This window comes from Molossus molossus, unplaced genomic scaffold (assembly GCF_014108415.1).
Source record: "Molossus molossus isolate mMolMol1 unplaced genomic scaffold, mMolMol1.p scaffold_m16_p_17, whole genome shotgun sequence".
Lineage (NCBI taxonomy): Eukaryota > Metazoa > Chordata > Mammalia > Chiroptera > Molossidae > Molossus > Molossus molossus.
Genome location: NW_023425352.1, coordinates 42,090,146 through 42,111,374, shown reverse-complemented (window position 1 = coordinate 42,111,374; position 21,229 = coordinate 42,090,146). Strand labels below are relative to the sequence as shown.

At 40.8% G+C, this 21,229-nt stretch overlaps 1 protein-coding gene across 1 annotated transcript in view; it reads left to right on the top strand.

Annotated features, from left to right (window-relative positions):
- SLC16A9 (solute carrier family 16 member 9) overlaps window positions 1-20,723 on the top strand; it is a 51,003-nt gene extending 30,280 nt beyond the window's left edge. The window contains exons 3-6 of the mRNA XM_036265290.1: window positions 4,637-4,780; window positions 13,767-13,862; window positions 19,159-20,049; window positions 20,458-20,723. Of these exons, the coding sequence (XP_036121183.1) occupies window positions 4,637-4,780; window positions 13,767-13,862; window positions 19,159-20,049; window positions 20,458-20,636 (1,310 nt within the window). The 3' untranslated portion in view covers window positions 20,637-20,723. The remainder of the gene's footprint in view (window positions 1-4,636; window positions 4,781-13,766; window positions 13,863-19,158; window positions 20,050-20,457) is intronic.
- Window positions 20,724-21,229: the final 506 nt, after the last annotated feature.

Below are 21,229 nucleotides of genomic sequence, written 5' to 3'. Positions count from 1 at the left end.
GGAGTAGGACTCTTCGTGGGCCCAGTCTGCTCTGCTAGGGAATCCTTGTTCCACTGTCATCACACAACCTGGTTACTGCTATATTTTATGTCTCACTGTACCATCAGCCTACTTATGGCTTCAGTGTGGCAGGCCTGGCCAGCCTACCACTTGGGGCACTCTGAAAGTTTTGGGAAGTAAAAAGGGCACAGAAATTAGTTTATTTTTCAAAGGGAATAATTTCCCCCCCAAAGCTATCTAATAATAATTACAGATTGGAAAACCACATTAGGGTTCTGTTCCCCCCATTAGGATGTATTTTCACTCCTTTTGTTGACATAACCATACCTCATGGCCCGGTTCAAGGCTCAGTTCCTTGGCCTATGGTGATCTCCCTTTTCTGAAAACCTAAAACACACGATCTGGACCTTTTCTGGGGTGCTTATTGCCCATGGCATTAGATTTTGATATGTGTTTGCTTTGTCTTCTGGTCTAAGCTCTGGATCAGACAAAGGATGTCAGGTCTTCCAGTCATGTTCCTGGACATTAATAACAATCAGAAGGATAAATGAAGAAAACAGTCCCATTCACAATTACATTAAAAAAAATAAAATACCTAGGAATAAACCAAGGACATGAAAGAACTTTACCCTAAAAACTATAAGACATTGAAGAAAGAAATTGAATAGGACACAGACAAATGAAGGAATACACCATGCTTATGGATTGGAAGAATTAATCTGGTTAAAATGACCACACTTCCCCAAACAATTTACAGATTAAATGTAATTCCTATCAAACTACTAATGTCATTCTTCTGAGAACGGGAACATATAATCCTAAAATTTACATGGAACTACAAAAGACCCCAAATAGCTAACACAATCTTGAGAAAGAAGAACAAAGTTGGAGGTATCATGTTTCCTGATTTCAAACTATACTACAAAGTTACAATAATAAAAACAGCATGGTACTGGCCCAAAAACAGATAGAGCCCAGAAATAAACCTTGCTTATATGGTCAACCAATCTATGACAAAGGAGGTAAAAATATACACTGGAGTAATGACAGTCTCTTCAACAAGTGGTGTTGGGAAACCTGAACAGATACATGCAAAAAAAGAAAACTGGACCATTCTCTTACTCCATATACAAAATTAGCTCAAATTGGGTTAAGGACTTAAATGTAAGGCTTAAAATCATAAAATTTCTAAAAGAGAATAGGAAGTAAACTATCTAACATCAGTCTAAGTAGTATCTTTTTGGACATGTCCCCTTGAGCAAGGGAAACAAAAGAAAAAAATAAACAAATGGGACTATCAAATTTAAAAGCTTATACACAACAAAGGAAACCTTCAACAAAACAAAAAGACAATCTTACTGACTAGGACAATGTATTCCAAAGGAAATATATTCAATAAGGGGTTGATACCCAAAATATATAAAAAGCTCATATAACTCAATAACAAAAAAATAAACAATCTGATAAAAATAATGGGCAGAGGACATTAAAAGACACTTCTCTAAAGAAGACATATAGCCCTGGCCGGTTTGGCTCAGCAGTTGGAGCGTTGGCCTGCAGACCAGAGAGTCCTGGGTTCGGTTCCCACTAGGGGCATGTGCCCCCCCCCCCCAAAAAAAGACATATAGACAGCCAATAGACATATGAAAAGATGCCCAACATCACTAATCATCAAGGACATGCTAATCAAAACCACAATGAGACATCACCTCACACCAGTCAGATGGCTGTTATCAAAAAGTCAATAAATAATGTGTTGGTGAGGGTGTGGAGAAAAGGGGACCCTTGTGCACTATTGGTAGGACTGCAAACTGGTGCAGCCCCTGTGGAAAACTGTGGTGATCCCTCTATAACTGAAAATTGATATCTAACCTAAAATGGAAGGGGTCAGTTCATGACCAGGGAGGAATGTGAGAGAGCCACAGGTATCGAGAGCTATGTGCTATCTCAGTGGTCATAACCTGGTCTTAAATATGCACTTAAGTGATTCTCGGGTACAGCAGTTCCCCCTTATCCATGGTGGATACATTCCAAGACTCCCATTGGAGGCCTGAAACCGCAGATAGTATCAAAACCTATATATACTATGGCATTTTCTATACATTCATACCTATGATAAAGTTTAACTTATAAATTAGACACAGTGAAAGACAGCAATAATGAAATAGAGAATGTATAACAATATTCTGTAATAAAAGGTATGTGGATGGCTTTGGGGCCATTATTAAGAAAATAGTGGTTACTTGAACACAAGTACTGCGATACTGAGACAGTCACTCTGATAACCAAGATGGTCATTAAGTGACTAACCGAAGAACAGCATGTACAGTGTGGATATACGGGACAAAGGGTTGATTCAGCTTCTGGGTGGGACAAAGTGGGATGGCCAGAGATTTCATTATGTTATGCAGAATATCATGCAGTTTAAATTTATAAATTGTTTATTTCTGCAATCTTCTATTTAATGTTTGCCAACTATGGTTGATGGAGAGTAACTGAAACTGTGGGAAGGAAAACCGTGGATGAGGGTGACTGCTATAATTGTCAAGAATGCTGGGCTTGGGGTCATAGGATTATGGCTCTACCACTTACTCTCAATAAGACTATGGGTGGATTGTATCATTTTTCCATTTGCTGTTTCTTAAAACATTTTTTTTTTTTTTTATCCTCACCCGAGGATATTTTTCCATTTTTTGTACAGATAGAGTGGGAGGGAGAGAGAGAGGAAGGAAGAGAGAGAGAGAAACATCGACGTGAAGGGACACATCGAGTGGCTGCCACCCGCACGACCAACCAGGGCCGGGGACAAGCTGCAACCGAAGTACGTGCCCTTAGCGGGAACCGAACCCGGGTCTCTCCAGACCGCAGGCCGACACTCTAACCGCTGAGCCAAACTGGCCAGGGCCTTAAAACATTTTTTATTGAAGTAAAAGATATATATATAGAAAAGTATATATATCATGAGAGTATAGCCCAATGAAATTTTCACAATCTGAACACACCCATGAAGTGAGCACATTTACATCAAGAAACAGAACACTGGCCCTGGCCGGTTTGGCTCAGCGGTTAGAGCGTCCACTAATTCTCATTGCCATAAAATAGTCCATTGTATGAATATACCAGAGTTTACTTATACATTCTATTGCTGATGAAAATCTGGGTTTCTAGGTTTTGGCTACTTTGAATAGTTCTGCTGTGAGCATTTATGCATGTAACTTTTGATGTAGGTATTTCTATTGGGTTATCTGTTGGTTTCTATTTGATGTATACATGGAAGTAGAACTTCTGGGTTGTACAGTGTGCTGTGTTCAGCTTTTGGAGATAACGCCAGCAGTTTGTAAGAGTTCTGATGGCTCCACATTCTTGCTAACACGATGATCTGTTGTTAGCCAGCCGGTAAGTATGCTTTTTAAAAATTGGAGCTAATAATTTGTATCTTATTGTTGAAAGGTTGTTGTCAATACAATTAAGATATACTTTTCTTTGCTTCCAAATATTGAGCTATTTCTTCTACCACGGGCTTGGACAACCTCTGAGCTTTAGTTTCCTTCCATGTAAATGAAACTATTGGGCTGAATAACCCTTAATCGCCTTTTCTTTCAAATATGCTAAGCTCTGTAGTTGTAGGTACTTTCCAGGCACAGTGCTAGTGGGACAGAATTTCAGTAGCATTTAAATGCTATTACATAAGAAGGTGCCCACCTATACATAGAGCCAGTCCACGTAATGGTCACTTTTGCCTGTCAGTCAACGGTACGCTTCCTTCCCCAGATTTCAGGTTGTACAGGGAGTATGGGACAGTGGTAGAGACAGACCTATACCTGGATGGTGGGTGCTTTTCCATTTGGCCCTACCTGCCAGAATATTCTCGAGGAAGAGAACAACTACCTCTCTTCCACCTCTTCCCTCTACAGAGTCGCTATTATTTGTATTTAGTCAATCAACACATCTATTTTTATCACTAATTATATGATTGGCCTTGTGCTGGACAGGAGCTCTGGATAGGAAAGGTGCATGGGACATGCAGGGGACAAAAATCCTTAGAATATGAGGGTGGGCTCCGGAGTCAGACAGCTGGGTGTTCGCTCTGTTACTATTCTGGTGGCAGCTGTGGCATCATTGCAGAATGAGCTCTGGTTGGACCCTCACTTGGGCCAGGCCTTGTGATCAGCTTTACATCTGTGCTCTTATTTGTCCTCACAGTAACACCATGAGGGGGCTGCTGTTATTAGTCCAATTTCAGATGAAAAAACTGAGGCACAAAGAGGTCAAACTAATTGCCTGAGATCAAAGAGCCAGCAAGTAGTAGCAGAGCCCAAATTTGAAGAAAGTCGGACTCCAGAACCCCCACTTCTTAACTACATGTCCTCACTATCCTGAAGCTTTAATTTTCTTATGAAAAAAAAAAGAGGATAGCAATAGTGTCTACCTCCCAGGGTTGCAGGAAGATGGAAATGAAATGAAGTTTTTTATGTGAAGTTCATAGTGTCCATCATAAATACACAGTTAATGTTTATTATTATTTTCGTGTTGTTATTTTATGATAGCGTCATTTTAAACTTACGAGGTGATGGAGCATATGATTGTGGAAAGGAAATTACTGTGAAATAAGTGAAGGTTTTATTTATTTTTATAGGTCCTATCTGCAGCCTGTGTGTCTCATCTTTTGGAGCAAGACCCGTGACCATCTTCAGTGGCTTCATGGTGGCTGGAGGCCTAATGTTGAGTGGTTTTGCCCCTAATATCTACTTTCTGTTTTTTTCCTATGGCATTGTTGTAGGTAAGAAACCTGATCACTGTACCTTTTCTAAGCTTCAGTGGTGAAGCACAATTTTACCAATGTTAGCCGCGTTACTTAGTTAACATAAGAAGAGCAAGTGTTCAGTAATAATTTACTTTCAACGGTCACTTCACCAAAAATTGTTGCTTCAGTAAAATGTCCACCAGTGAATCAAATGATTTGAAAGGATAAATTGTTTTAACAGTGTTTTCTCTCAAGGCGTGGAAAGGTGTTTCATTTCAGCACACAAAAGGAAAAAAGGGAGGGCGGGGTATGAGCCTCGTGTGTGACGGACACCTGTCACTTCTCATGACTTAGGAAGTGATCCTTCTCATACTGGTCAGTTCAGCAGGGCTGTGTTGAGTTTTTTGTGTTCTCAACATCCTGCTGTTTCACACCATCTGTCGCCAGGACCCCATCACAGAGTCACGGGAGAAGCAAAGAGTAGACTGTAAAGCACATACTTTTTTTTTTTTACTTTTTTTAAGATAATGCATGATTGAAGGAAATGGAGTGGTGGTGAGGATTGGTGGTGATCTTGGTTATTACAGGCGAGGAAAAGCAGAGGGCTCTGGGCTGGAGAGGTTTTGTGTGTTGTTTTTTTTTTTTGCGGGGGGTGATGCTTTTGTGATGTGCTCTTCTAATTGTGTTCAATGTTAAGTGTCTTAAAAAAATGTTTTTTTCTCTATTGATTTTAGAGAGAGAGGAAGGGAGAGGGAGAGAGAAATGTCACCAGGTGCAGTATTTGTAGCAGCTGCTGGTAGGGAATTTGAAAAAGACTTCAACTTTCAAAGTTTTTTCTTAGTGTCTGAAAGAAACTAATTTATTGTCTACCAATACTCCTCTCTTTTATTTGAGACATTTTCCCCAACAATAAATAATAGGAAATATAGCAGCTAGTATTCACTCAGTGCTTATTCGCTCAGTGCTTATTGTGTGCCAGGGTCTCTTGATCTGATCTCATTTAAACTTCACAAGAACCTGCTTTGCAGAGGGGGAAGGTGGAGTTCGGCGAAGTGCAGTGACCAACTAAAGCGACATAGCGAGGATGCTTGGGGTTGGACCCACCGTCGGACGTGACATCCTGACCCTTGCACATTTTTATAATTATTTTTAGTGCTTTTAGCAATCAAAGTTTATTTTAAATTTAACTGTGTGCCCTAATACTACTCAGATATTAATCTAAATAGGCAGGTCACTTGTTAGTTCTTTGAGAGCCCATAGTATATGTTTAATATTTTATATTCCCTATAGAGCTTAATACAGTTTCAAACCTGTAGCTACAAATATATTGAATGATCATTCTGCATTCTTGTCTGAAATAATAAAAATAAAAATGTAGATATCTGTGTTGAGCATGTAAGGGGTTATTCCTTTTAGAACATAGGGAAAATTATTTCTTTTAGGACAAAATTTCTTTTGGGATTATTCTTGTTGCACAGAAAATCAAATCATTATGCCATTGATAGGATTTGGGTATTTTCCCCAAACTCTGGACTGACTATTTAAAATTTCAGAGGGTTTTACTCCTCGTACTCATGGTTTCTAGAGAAAGCCTTTATGAGTACATATCCCAAGTTCTCACTGACCTTAAAACTAACAAAAGTGAGTGATAGCACCACGTTTGCATCACCTACAGATAAAAATGGATTTTTTAAAAGAAAAAAATTGGCTGGCATTGTCTAAGATTTATATACATTTGATCGTGTCAGAAGAATATCTAGGGATACATAGAAAGAAAAAGGCAAAATTAACTAACTCCCATAATTAAATTTTATTTTATTTTATGTTTTGTTCAGATGGAGTGGGAGGGGGAGAGAGGAACAGAGAGAGAGAGAGAGAGAGAGAGAAACATCGATGTGAAAGGGACACATCGAGTGGTCGCCACCCGCACAACCAACCAGGGCCAGGGACAAACTGCATCCGAGGTACATGCCCTTAGCGGGAACTGAACCCGGGCCTCTCCGGACCGCAGGTCGATGCTCCAACCGCTGAGCCAAACCGGCCAGGGAATAAATTTTAAAATTTCTGTAGCAACGGAGAGAGCTTTACCAACTTGTGAAATGGGTTTCGCTTTGGCTCATAGTATTGGAACTTTCACTAGCTACCCTTGTTTCCCCTCCCCTGTGAACACATGGTCTTCAATTAACTAGATATTGGTCTTGATTTACTCTTTGGCTGCTGGTGGTAGTGACGGTGGAGTTACAGAGCTTCCACTTGGCTTTTCCCACTACGGTAACTCTTACGCAAGAAATAGTATGTAGGGAGTTATACTGACTAACATGTATGTGTACTCCAATTAAACATCGGCAGCTGGGGAAATGACTGTTGGATGGTCAATGGACTCAGTGGACCCAGTGTGAGCCAGACCTGCTCCTGCCACATGACCCCACTGTAAGGGCTCACCACAGCAATGCCTTAGGTTCGTGGTTAACAGTGTCAGCTTGTACCCAGTGTCCAACAATGCTCAAATCCACCCACCTACCCCAGTCAGTGAATACCGCTGTGGTTCTCTTTGGGTAAAGAGTCAGGGTACAATTACCTACTTGCCATCGTGTTTGTTGCACTGTCCTGGAATCCCAGCCTCCCCTTCAGTGAATGGATTCTGATCAGAAAACAGGCTCAGGTCTGGAGAGTACACATGACTCTGATTTGGCAATGGGTTTTGAATTCATGCAACTAGGAGGGAATTGTGAGCTTCTGGCGAGACAAATGGGCTTTGGGTCAGGAAATGTAGGTTCCGTGAGCTAAAGCAAGCCCCTCTGCACACAGGTGACTGTCCCATCGTCTGAGAAGGCAGGCTTAGCAACCTAACCCATATAGGTCTTGTGGGGACGACATGAAGCCACGCAAAATATAGACAAACATAAAATAAAGAAAAGATTTGAGTTGGATTTCAATTAATTTTTAAAAATCACTCACTCCAGTCATTAGTGGGGCCCTGTGAGCTACTCCTTGCTTGCAGATTATTAATAGTATTCCATGGTTGATTTTTTTGTGTGTGTGGTTTTATTTCATTAGGAGGCTAACAATATAGGGCTCATAGAATATTCGTGAAGTAAATACATGGCATAATAATGAATAATGACACTTCCATTCTGTCACCATTTGTAGTAGAGTTGAAAAGGAAATGACAGGAAATTATTACACAGTGTAAACTCATTCTCCTTGCTGTATGAGTTCCTTAGGAAAAAAACACAAAAGATTCAGTCTAATGATAACATTCATTGAGCACCAGCTCTGTGTACAATCGTATTCTAAGCATTTTCATTTGTCAGGAATGAATTAAATGGGCTCTTAAGACAGACAGAATGGCTCGGGGAAGGAGCCACTAACAAGTAGCTCTAGGATCAGACCATGTCGGCCAACCTTCTTAATCCACCTGCCAGCGAGTGACTCCAGACAATTTACTTGCCTTGTTTTCTCATTTTTAAAAGTGAGCATAATAATAGCATCTAAACTATAGGGTTGTTGAGATCATGCAATAAATATTAGCTAGCATACGCCATTGTTATTAGTTTTATGACCTTGGAAAATTATTTAATCTCTCTGGCTTCTATTTTTATTTTTTATAAAATGGGACTAATATAAGTTCAGAGATATTGTGACTAGTCATGAGATAATGTGTATAGAGAAGCGCACAGAAGTATTTTTTTTTTTTTTATCCCCACCCGAGGACATTTTCTCCATTTTTTGTTCAGATAGAGTGGGAGGGAGGGAGAGAGAGAAACATCGATGTGAAAAGGACACATCAAGTGGCTGCCACCCGCACAAACAAACTGCAACGGAGGTACGTGCCCTTAGCGGGAACCGAACCTGGGTCTCTCCGGACCGCAGGCCGACGCTCTAACCGCTGAGCCAAACTGGGCGCACAGAGGTATTTAACACACATTTGTTCCCTTCTCCTTGAATTGTTTCTGAACTCTTAGTTCGGGAACACAGCAGCAGTGTTTTCCTACTCAAGAAGCTCTGTTGAATCAGAAATATTTATTTAGTAGATAGAAGAATATAGAAAAGTAAACTAAAGCTATATATTTAATTATGATATACAAGATTAAAAGAATACTGAAGTATGTTAATTGGCATAATTCTGTTTTACTATTTAATCAATATTTAAAAAAATAACATCTTGAACATGTGATGTTATCTTGTTGTTTTTGTAGCTAAAAGAAATGGTAGCTTGCCAGTCTTTCAAGTGACTATAAACCATGCTGCCAAACCTGGTAATTCAGGCTCCTATTTTCTCAATAACTTTCCTGAATCAGAAGAAGAAAGTGTGGTGAAGGCCGGACTGGGTGAGGAGAGGGGGTGCAGGACACACACCCTTATTGAATTGCTCAAGCTTCTTCCCAATGATTTCTCTTTGCTTTTCTGAAAAGTACAGCTCACAGTCAATGTCTTGCCGTCTCTTCCTTCATAATATATTGTTATTTAGCTACCTGATTACTGTTAATATTCTCTTCTTGATTTTTGGAAAAATGTAATTTTCTAATCCTTCATTTTTTGCATAGGCCACTGAGCCTTGGGGAGGGGGGAAGCACATTAATAGAAAATCTGATTCTCCTACTCTATTTCTAGCAATTGAGATAAAGGTCATTTCCTATATATTTGCTTTAGCAATTAGAGTTTTATAAGCCATTTAAAAAAAAAAACAAAAAACTTTATTGTTGAATGTATTACAGATGTTCCTTATTTTTCCCCCATTGACTCCCTCCTCCCCACTCCCACCCCCCTCCCGCCTTTTCCCACACTATTGTCTGTGTCCATTGGTTATGCATATACGTTCTTTGGTTTATTTCTTCCCACCCACCCCCAAACCCTTTCCCTTTGAGGTTTGTCAGTCTAGCAATGAATTTGTACTTCTTAATCCCTTCACCTTTTTCACCCATTCCCCCAAACCTGCCTCCCTTCTGGCAACCAACAAAATGTTCTCTGTATCTATGAGAATGTTTCTGTTCTGCCTGTTCATTTTGTTTGTAGATTTCTTTGTTGATAGATATATGTTCAATGCCATTTTGTTTGTTCATATATTTTATCTTTTTCTTCAAAAAGACCCTTTAACATTTCATATAATAATGGATTGGTGGTGATGAACTCCTTTAACTTTTTCTTGTCTGGGAAACTCTTTATATGGCCATCAATTCTAAATGACAGCTTTGCAGGATAGAGTAATCTTGGTTGTAGGTTCTTGCTTTTCATCACTCTGAATATTTCTTGCCACTCCCTTCTGGCCTGCAAAGTTTCTTTTGAGAAATCAGCTGACAGCCTTATGGGAACTCCCTTGTAGGTAACTAACTGCTTTTCTCTTGCTGCTTTTAAGATTCTCTCTTTGTCTTAAACCTTTTGCATTTTGATGATGATGTGTCTTGGTGTGGGCCTCTTGGGGTTCATCTTGTTTGGGACTCTCTGTGCTTCCTGGACTTGTATGTCTGTTTCCTTCACCAAGTTAGGGGCGTTTTCTGCCATTATTGTTTGAAACAGGTTTTCAATTTCTTGTTCTCTTTCTTCTCCTTCTGGCACCCCCAAGATGCGAATGTTGGCACTCTTGAAGTTGTCCCAGAGGCTCCTTATACTATCCTCATTTTCTTGGATTCTTTTTTCTTTCTGCTGTTCTGATTGGGCGTTTTTTGCTTCCTTATATTTCAAATCAATGGTTTGCTTCTTGGATTTACGTACTCTACTATTGAATCTGTGTAAATTATTCTTTATTTCCGTTAGTGCCGCCTTCATTTCTGACTGTGCATCCATCATTTCTGACTGGTCCTTTTTTATACTCTTGAGGCCCTCACTAAGTTTGCTGAGGTTCTCACTAAGTTCTTTGAGCACCCTTATAAGCAGTATTTTGAACTCAGCATCTGTTAGGTTGCTTATCTCCATTTCGCTTAGTTCTTTACCTGGGGTTTTGTTCTGTTCTTTCATTTGGGACCTGTTTCTTTATCTCTTCATTTTGGCTGTTTCCCTGTGTTTGTTTCTATGTATTACTTAACTAGAGGTATGGGGCTATCTGAGACCAGATGCTGCTTGTTTGAAAGAATTTAGGAAAACCTGAAGCAGGATCCAAGACAGGCCAATCCTATGGTTAAGCAACTGGCAACAGCTTGGGTGGGCCTGAAAGTTGGATGGGGCGGGGCCCCAGGGTGGGGCTACCAGTGTGAGCCAAGTTGCTGGAGTCCCATATATGCCTTCTGTCTGCCGCCCCCGGGAAGGGCTCACCAAAGGAACAAAGGCCTCTGACAGCACGTCTGTCCTGGAGAAAGCCCCCTCTCCAGCCCTCGCTCCAGTGCCAAACAGCTCAGTTCTTCCCTGTATGTCTCTGGCGCCCCTCGAGCTGCCTCCCCTCCGAGCTTAGAGGGAGAGAGTCCGATAAGTCCGTGCGCGGGCCCTTTAGGGAGCTGCCTGGGGCCTCAGCCTCCCTGGACCTCAGTTCCCGCTGGTTTTTCCAGCCAGAAGTTATGGGGATTCTCTTCCAGGCACTGGAACCCTGAGCGGGGCACCTGGTGTGGGACGGGGACCCCTCAGTCAGGACCTTCCCAGCCAAGGTGTCCTCCTGATTTTTATGCACCACACGTGGGTGTGGGACCAGCCCGTCGCGCCTCCACCCCTCCTACCAGTCTGGATGTGGCTGCTGCTTTAATTCCGTAGTTGTAGGACTTCCATTCAGCTTGGTTTCAGGTGGTTTTGCATGATGATTGTTCTGTAGTTTAGTTGTAACTTTGATGTGGTTGTGGGAGGACGCGATACCACGTTCACCTACGCCACCATCTTGACCGGAAATCCCCATTTTTGTTTTTAATGGTTATATCATTAAAGATAGTGTTTTGTCTCTCATGGATATTCAATTATAGTAAGGAGCAATGATTTTCTAATTAACCTCAGGCTATGTCCACATAATGCCATAATACTCGGGTAAAAGTGAAAAAATGTACCCATATAATAGGTATTTTTTAGTACTTTATTATGTTCCAGGTCCAGATACTAAATCTTTTACATTTTTTTGTGTCTCTTAGTCCTTACAATTATCGTGTGAGATTGTTTTAAAGATAAGGAAACTAAGAGTTAGAGAGTTTAAGTAAACTCTCCAATTCCCAAAGACACATGCCGATAAGTGATAGAGGTGAGACTTGAATCTATGTCTGGGCTCTTAACCAGTCAGTGTCATGCTCAGGGTACTCAGGCTAAGTATATCAAGTGTAGAGCCATGTCAATAAACATCTAGTCAATTACTTGGACTTTTTAACGTCCCATGCAGATGTTTTAGGCCAGAAACATAACAGTACCTACATTTAGCTACTCTAACCTACATTTAGTTACCCTACATTTGGATACTCTAGCCATATTTATCTTTTTCAGCATCCTAATGTACATTCTCACTATTTCATTTCTAGGAGTAGATATTTCTGGAATACTATTTGCAATCACCAATCCTAACCTTTGAACAGGAATATAAGACATATTGGCTCAGATATGTAAAGAGGTTGTTGAAATGCTTGTTTCAGAATATACAGAACAAGAATTCTCCCAGGTGACCAAGAAACATGTTCCCACACTGTAGTAACCAACCGTCCCTGTTTACCCAGGACTAAGGGCTTTTCCTGGATGTGAGGCCTCTAGTGGTCAAACCAGGGAAAGTCCTGGGCAAATCTGAACGAGTTAAATCCCCTCCCCCACACACAGAGGCTGGATCCGGTAGCTCCACCCTTAGCACTTCTTAAGATTGCCATTTTAGGATGCACTTTTACCAAAATGTTTCATTCTCATATATATCTATTTGCGCTGAATTTTTTGTAGAGAGAGAGAGAAACAGTGATATAAGAGTGAAACATGGATTGGCTGCCTCCTGCACACCCTCTACTGGGGATGGAGCCCACAACCCGGGCGTGTGCCCTGACCTGGAATTGAACTGGGACCTCTCAGTCTGGGGGACAACATTCAGTCCACTGAGCCACACCAGCTGGGCTAAAATGTTTCACATTGATAAATATAATACTGCTGGGAGAAAGCAAGATGGGGACATCTCCAAGACTGGATAAAAAATGGAGAGATAAATATACTCCTTTTACATTAGTGGGTACAGGATAGTTAACATTTTAACAGTTACAGTAAATAAGGGCGGTATTCAGGCAAGATCAAGTGCTCCCAAGAGGGTGGTTGCACCTCTGAGGAGTCTGGAAAAGAAGATTAATCTGGCATTTCAAAGGTGTGTTCACCTAGATGCACAAGAACAATAGACAGGGCTTGCTTAAGGCAAACATAAACCTTTTGCTGAGGACGTTTTGGCCTGGGGCTTGACTACTTATCATGACCTGCCCAAATAGAAATTTATGATCAGATTACCTTGTGAGGTCACTTTTGTCTCTGAGCTTGTCAGATTTATCACATAGCTCTTCTTTTGTTCACAGGGGTGTGCAGCAGCTCTAAAAGATAAAAGTGTATAAGTGTACATTTCACTGTGATGTGTTGGACTGAGGACAACTGAGGACCTGCCCAAAGGTCTTTGTTTTGCAAACTGAGATGTGCAAGCTATGAGCTCTAGCAAAATCGGGTGGGATGATGAAAAGGATTTTATAAAGCTGTTTAGAGGATTTAGATGTAAGAACACAGCTAAGGAAAAGAACTTGGAAGAGAAACAGAGCTATCCAAAGGACACATTTGATTAAATTTTGCTATTTGGTGTGTGATTTAACCATGTTGTTTCTCTCCCCGCAATGTCTTAATTTAAATTTGCATTATTCGTTTACACTTTTTACCTTGGATTAATTTTTTCCACTTGACCTGACCTTTGGGTGTATGTAGAGTGAAAACTGAGTCTACATAATTGTGTCCACTGGAGTTGTACAGCTAACATTGAAGGGACCTAGGAATTCATACTCTGAAGAGTTTTAGCCAGTCAGTAACAGAATGTCCTACTGGAATTATTCCTCTTTTTTTTTTTTTTGCATTGAAGTAATATATGTAATTAATTTATGTAATGCCTTCTTATATTTAGGTCTCGGATGTGGTTTATTGTACACTGCAACAGTGACCATTACGTGCCAGTATTTCGACAGCCGCCGAGGCCTTGCACTTGGCCTGATTTCAACAGGTACATTTTCAAAATAAGTATGTCATTATCACTATTCAGCCTTCTAATCAGAGTTAAAAGTTATCAGACACAGATATGTTTAACCAACCACTCCCCAGCCACCACTCAGGTAGCACAATGTTTTGACTCTAGTTCTACAAGGAAATGTTATTATCCACTGGAAATACGGCGTAGCTTTCAGAAAAGCCTAAGGTACACGTATGAAAAACTAGGGCATTCGATGTCCAATATGTTGATGTAAGAAACGTCCAAACCTGTAGAGAGTTTCTTGAAGAGGTTATTTGAACCAAATTGATGACATATGCTGGGAAGCTCCTTTTTTTGCAGCTTCTTTTATGCATTTGAAGTTTTCCAGCTTCTTTTATGCGTTGAAATTAAGGAGGGAACGTAGGAAAGATTACATGGAGGTGGGTTAAAAGCAGGGCGTGGATCGGATCACAGGACAGTTCATCAAGATTATGTGCTCTCTGGAGGGTGGTTAACTCAAAGGTGTGTTCACCTAGATGCACAGCAACAGCGGACAGGGCTTGCTACGGCAAAATAAACCGTTTACTAAAAGTTATATGCCTGGGGAATGACCACCATGACCTTCCCAGTTAGGAATCTATGATCAGATCACCCTGTGAGAATCCTGTTTCTTGCTCTACAAATATTATACAGGAAAGAAAGCTTATGGGCCCAGTAAACTGAGAACCACTTGGTGGTGAGAACATTGCAGAAAGGAGCCGAGAGCCCACCTGTGAGGCACCTTATCCCTGAGAGATAGGAGACGGAATGGAAATGCGGACCCCTGAGGCCACCATCAGACCCGGAGGCTGATAGCTCTTGACCTCCATTTATTGTGAAACTTACGATTTCCATGACAAAGTGGAAAGGACTGATTTTTTTAATACATGTCACTGACCTGCGTGCAGGCTGTAATCAAGAGTTAATCACTGAGGGTGTGGGGAATATAAATATAAAAGTTTTGGGACTCTCTCTGATATTTTTAAGTGGTGTTTTACTTTTCAGATGAGTTTTTCCTAAGCTGTTTAGGGAATTCATCAGAATTCCTGTAGCCAATGTTTTGTGAGTTTGCTTAGGAGATAAAGCTGCCAAGTGTACTAAGAGTTGTACGTCTGCATAGCTGCTTGTGAATGGGGTGGGGGTAATCCTGAGAAGCCAGGCTTTCGGATAAGCGGGACAACTTCAGCAGTTTGCCTGACAACAGGATCCAAATGCATGTTTTCTTCCTGAGGCCCACCCAGTGGCAACACAGTGATCCCGGCCTGAACTGTGTCTAGCTGGGTACTTCTCCATAGTTGAAAGAAGCATCGCCAGCCGAGAAGTGCGAGGCATGGTCTAGGAGGAGGTAGGGCCAGAGTCTGAGGACATGGCGAAGTGGACATGGGAGAAGAGGTAGGAAAAACAAGAGGGAGAGTCCAGAGCAGTCGAAATGCAGTTTCAAGAACCCGACAGGATGTCCCACAAGTGTGGGAAGGAGTGTGCGAGTTTGCCTGGCAGCTTAAAGGACAACAGGTCTCACCTATACATATACTTCTGTATAATGTAGTAACAAGCACACACCCCGGAGCCTGTGTCACCTCCCCTGGCTGTCTGGTGATGGACAGGTCAGTTAACTGTTCTGTTAACTGTTAAGCCTCAGTTTTCTGAACTGCAAAATGGGAATAAAATCGTCCTTCTTACATCAGGTTATTGGGGATTTTAAAGGAGTGCTTGTGTAAGGCACATGGCCAGGGATCTAAAAGTGTCAGCCGTTATAGTTATGACCTAGAGTTCCCTGAATGTCCACATTGATTTGTGCTGAAGATGTCAAAAACTCTGCTGAGAGAGCGGCTCTTGCTTTTCACTCAGGCGAGGGAAGAGGCCATCAGGGCCTGGGCCACGCACACTGAAGCAGGAATGGAGCTCCTGGGGACAGTCACAGTGTGGCAGGATTAAGGAGCTTGCGCTTGCAACCCACAGGGAGCTGGGCGAGGCACACTAGGGAGAAGCATGAATCGACTTAGTCTGTTTGGGTTGCTGTATCCAAGTATCATAGAGTGGGTGGCTTATACACAATAGAAATATATTTCTTACAGTTCTGGGTGCTGGGAAGTCCAAGAACAAGGCATCAGCAAACGTGGTATCTGGTGAGGGCCCGTCTTCTGCTTCATACTTGGCCGTCATTTCACTGTGTCCTCACATGGCAGAGGGAGAGGGAGCTCTCCGGGGTCTCTTTTATAAGAGCACTAGTTCCGTTCATGGGGGCTCTGCCATCATGACCTAACCACCTCCCAAAGGCCACATCTCCTAGTACCATCACCTTAGGGCTAAGTTTCAGCCTATGAATTTGGGGGGACACAAACATTCAGTCTATAGCACCCAACTTCAGTGAAAGAGACTACAAGCAAAATATAACTCATAGTAGAATTTTTTTTTTTTTTATCCTCACCTGAGGACATTTTTCCATTTTTTGTACAGACAGAGTGGGAGGGAGAGAGAGGAAGAGAGAGAGAGGGAAACATCGATGTGAAAGGGACACATTGAGTAGCTGCCACCCGCACAACCGACCAGGGCCGGGGACAAACTGCAACCGAGGTACATGCCCTTAGCGGGAACCGAACCCGGGTCTCTCCGGACCGCAGGCGGACGCTCTAACCGCTGAGCCAAACTGGCCAGGGCTCATAGTAGAATTTTTTAAGTTGAAAAGAAACCAAGAGTAGAAATACTTGAAGTATGGTGACCTAGTTGAAAGAAAGGAACATGGGCATGAAATGAAGTTTCTGGGGACTTGATCTTGCTCCCGGAGGAACAGGGGTTGATAAACTGATGCTCATGGACCACGTCTGGCCTACTGCCTGCATTCAGATGGCTCACATGCTAAGAATGATTTTTGCATTTTTGTGTAGTTTTTAAACATCAAAAGAAGATCATTTCATGGCGTGGGAAAATTATGTGAAATTCAGATTTCAGTGCTCTTCAATAAAGTTTTATTGGAACACAACCACGCTCAGTTCTTTACAAACCTTCTCTGGCCCCTTTCATGCTTCAGGGGCAGACTGAGCATTTGCGACAGAAAATGTATGGCCTTCTGCAGCTTAAATGTTTACTCTCTGGCTTTTTATAGAAAAAGATTATTGACCCCTGGTTTTAATAGTTAATCAAAGTATGAGTGTCTCTCTTACTATCTCAGGTTCCCTGAACAGCAATTAATATTGTCCCTTTTTGTGATAATATATAATTTAGATATGTGTGGAAGCATCATTCATCCTTTATTTCACTTTACCCTTGACATGGATGATTTTTAAATTAGGGTTTTCTTCTTTTAAATTAAAAATTATAGTTTGCAGCTTACACCATTCCACAGGGAAGCTCGGAGTTACTCTTTATTGCCCTGAAAGAATTCCTGCATCTTTCTACGCTTTGGTGGCACTCTTGTGGGGTGTAGGCTGAAAACCTAGTGTCTAATGTGTGATTTATTGTGCTGAGTTGTCATAGACTTAATACATGAGAGGGATTCAATAAACTCCAGTGGAATTGACTGAATATGTCTTCCTTATATGTCGTGATGTTGAGAGCCAAACTTGGTTGGTGAGCAATGGAGAAGTTGCTTATTTTTCTTAATTTAAGGTCAAAATATAGAATTTGTAAAACACCAAGAGTACTGAATATTTAATGGTATGGCACTTTGTTAGACTCTGTACAAAGAAATGGTGTTAGATAAAAATGTGGGTTAATAGTGGATGGATGTTAATACAGATGTACATGGAATAGTGCTCTTTTCTATTCTTTCAGTTTGTTTCTGAAGTGCTTTTAACTTTTGAAATGTGTGCCATTTTTAAAAAGATAAGGGAAGGATTAAATTTGTCTACTTATTATTTTTCAATAGTTAGCAAAGAAGATACTATCTTACTAGCCACAAAAATGATATTATTTTAGCTGCCATTACATTAATGTGAGCTATTGATTAACATTTCATGCAAATAATTTGGGAGGGGGGTATTAAAAAGTTAACTTTAAAAATTTTAGAAAGGGACAACTGTGGTCTCAAAGCAAAACATTTTCTTACAAGTCTAAGATCGAATTTTTAATAAGATTTTTTTTTTTTTTTTTTTGCTGCACATGTGGAATCCTGTTGGGGTTATAAAATAATTTGGCTATAGATCATTTTAAAAGTGTGATCCACATAATTATCTATTTTTAGACAGATCTATTTCTCTCCTGCTTTTTCACGTGACGTTTTTCAATGTTAAAATACTCAATTTTTTAAAAGTTAAAATCAGAATCATATAAGAACACTGCAAGTTCACTGGGTTGATGTACCATGTCATTCCAGTGTGTTTAGTGTGATCTACGCTAAAAAATAACTGGAGTATTTAGAGTGTTATAAGCACGTGTAAACCAGGCATGCTTTGTGATTTTAATACCCTATCAAATTCCACCTTACTCTTTTCAGAGTTTAGTAATGTGAAGCATTTCTTCTGGTGATACAGCAGTGAATTTGAACTATCACATCATTATACATATCCCATAAAAATGAAAATATTTTCTTCATCTCAAAAAATAAAATATAAATATTTGTCTTTTCAAAGGGAGTAAATATATAGCATGGAGCCTGGCATATAATAAGTGCAAAAAAGTACCTGCATAAGGTATTTGTTAATAATATGGGCTCCAGGAGTCAGAATGATTGAGTATGACTCCAACTTATGCCAGTTATAGCTTTGTGACCTGTGGCAAATTTCTCAACTTTTCTAGCCCTAGGTCACTTCATGTGTAGGTTGGGAATAGTAATAGGATCTACACAATATGATCATTATCAAGGTTAAACAAGATTGTGCAATGTAAAGTGCTTAACACTGTCTGAACTACAAATGCTAATTCTTTTTTTTTTTTAATTTTTTTTTCTTTATTGATTTAGAAAGAGGAAAGGAGAATGAGAGACAAAGAGAAACATTGATGAGAGAGAACATTGACTGGCCGCCTCCTGCATGCCCCCCACTGGGGATTTGGCCCACAACCTGGGCATGTGCCCTGACCGGGAATCGAACTGGTGACCTCTTGGTGCATGAGTCGACACTCAACCACTGAGCCACACCGGCCGAGCACAAATACTAATTCTTAAAATAAATATTCTACCAGCTTTATTATTATTGTTATCGGTACCTTTCATATTCTTGCTGTGCTTTTTAGATGATGGCACACATGAGGGCCAGTGTAAAAAAAGAAACTGAATTGTGGTACTGGTAAGACTTGTCCTGAGAGCTCCTCGTTATAAGAGATTAAAATTGAACTGTTCCCATTTCCTTTGTAGGTTCAAGTGTCGGACTTTTTATATATGCTGCTCTGCAGAGGCTGCTGATTGAGCTCTACGGCCTGGATGGGTGCCTGCTGATTGTGGGTGCTTTAGCTTTAAATATATTAGCCTGTGGCAGTCTGATGAGACCCCTCCAGCCCTCTGATGGCCCTGTGCCTGAAAAAACAGCTCTGGAGAATGTACCAGATAGATACTCCACTTACAATGAAAAAGAAAAGAACCTGGAAGAAAACATAAACATTCTCGAGAAGAGCCCTTTAGCCAACGGTGACTGGAGACAGGAGAGCCTGCTTGGGAAAAACCCAACTACAACGGCCCGCACAAAAGAGACAGAAACGTACAAAAAGAAAGTTGCCGAACAGACATATTTTTGCAAACAGCTTGCCAAGAGGAAGTGGCAATTATATAAAAACTACTGTGGAGAAACTGTGGCTCTTTTCAAAAACAAAGTATTTTCAGCACTCTTTATTGCCATCTTTCTTTTTGACGTCGGAGGGTTTCCGCCTTCGTTACTTATGGAAGACGTAGCGAGGAGTTCAAATGTGAAAGAGGAAGAGTTCACTATGCCTCTGATTTCCATTATTGGCATTATGACGGCCGTGGGTAAACTCCTGTTAGGGATACTGGCTGACTTGAAGTGGGTTAATACCTTGTATCTTTACATAGCTACTTTAATACTCATGGGCCTGGCCTTGTGTGCAATTCCATTTGCCAAAAGTTATGTCATGTTGGCCATACTCTCTGGGATCCTAGGGTTTCTTACTGGTAATTGGTCCATTTTCCCTTATGTGACCACAAAGACTGTGGGAATTGAAAAGTTAGCCCACGCCTACGGGATATTAATGTTCTTCGCTGGACTTGGAAACAGCCTTGGACCACCAATTGTTGGTAAGACATTTTTCTTAAAGTTACCTGTTTTATTGTTCTTTGTGACTTCCCCAGACACAGATATTCAGATTGTGATAAGACCACAGATGTGTACGAAGTAAATCCTCATGGAATGTGTCATAATAATGATTTATCCAAAGTCACTTGACTGTAGTTGAAAAGCCAATATTCTTGCTCAGGGGTTTGTGCTTATTTTATTTTTATCTGGGAGGAGGAATCCCACATGCCTGCTTATTCATGCCCACATTTTTGACAACGTCTCCCTTTCGAATTCCCAGAAGGCCACTTGGAGAGTAGATGGAATGTATATTCGAATACTAACTGCATATAAAATTGATGAAACTAGAGGACGGGCTTCATATTCATACCATTTCTATCAAGCTCACTTTTTTTCTCCTCTCTTTCCAGGTTGGTTTTATGACTGGACCCAGACCTATGACATTGCATTTTTTTTCAGTGGCTTCTGCGTTCTGCTGGGAGGCTTCATTCTGCTGCTAGCATCCTTGCCCCCCTGGGAAACATGCAACAAGCAACTCCCCAAGCCAGCGCCAACGACCTTTCTATACAAAGTCGCCTCTAATGTTTAGAGCAATATTGGAAGGCAGTACAAGACTGTTTCTTCATAGCAAAATTTCACTGTGACTGACTCTGAATGATTTAAAAAAAAAAAAAAATCCTATTCTCTATGTAGCCTCTATCTCCTGTATTTTTTTCCTCTTTTTTTTTTCTTTTCCCAGGAAGTGGGACTATTCTGTTTTGCTATTATTCATGAGTTCTTGACATTGTAAACATGTTGGCCAGCCTCAGAGGACTTTCTCTGTGCAAAGAAATAATTTCTCTGCAAACTCCATTAGTTCCATTGCAAGGCACCCGGAGGGGGACTCTTCTGTTTTAAAACTGCAAGTAGCATGATGAGATATGTGTGACGGCCTCAAGGGACTGACTCCTCTCTTCTCCGTGTTAGACGAGCTAGTAAACAGAAGACTTTGAGCCAATCAAGACGTAAAAGTGGTTACTAAAATAGCATTAAGGATTGCAGTGGAGCAAACCGATCGTGTTTTAAAAAGACATTTTAAATCACAGTCACCAGTTTTCATTATTCTGTTTACTTACATTGGTGAAGCACCCACGTGCTTGGTGCTCACTGAGCATAAGGTGTTTGCTGAGATGCAGGCAATCT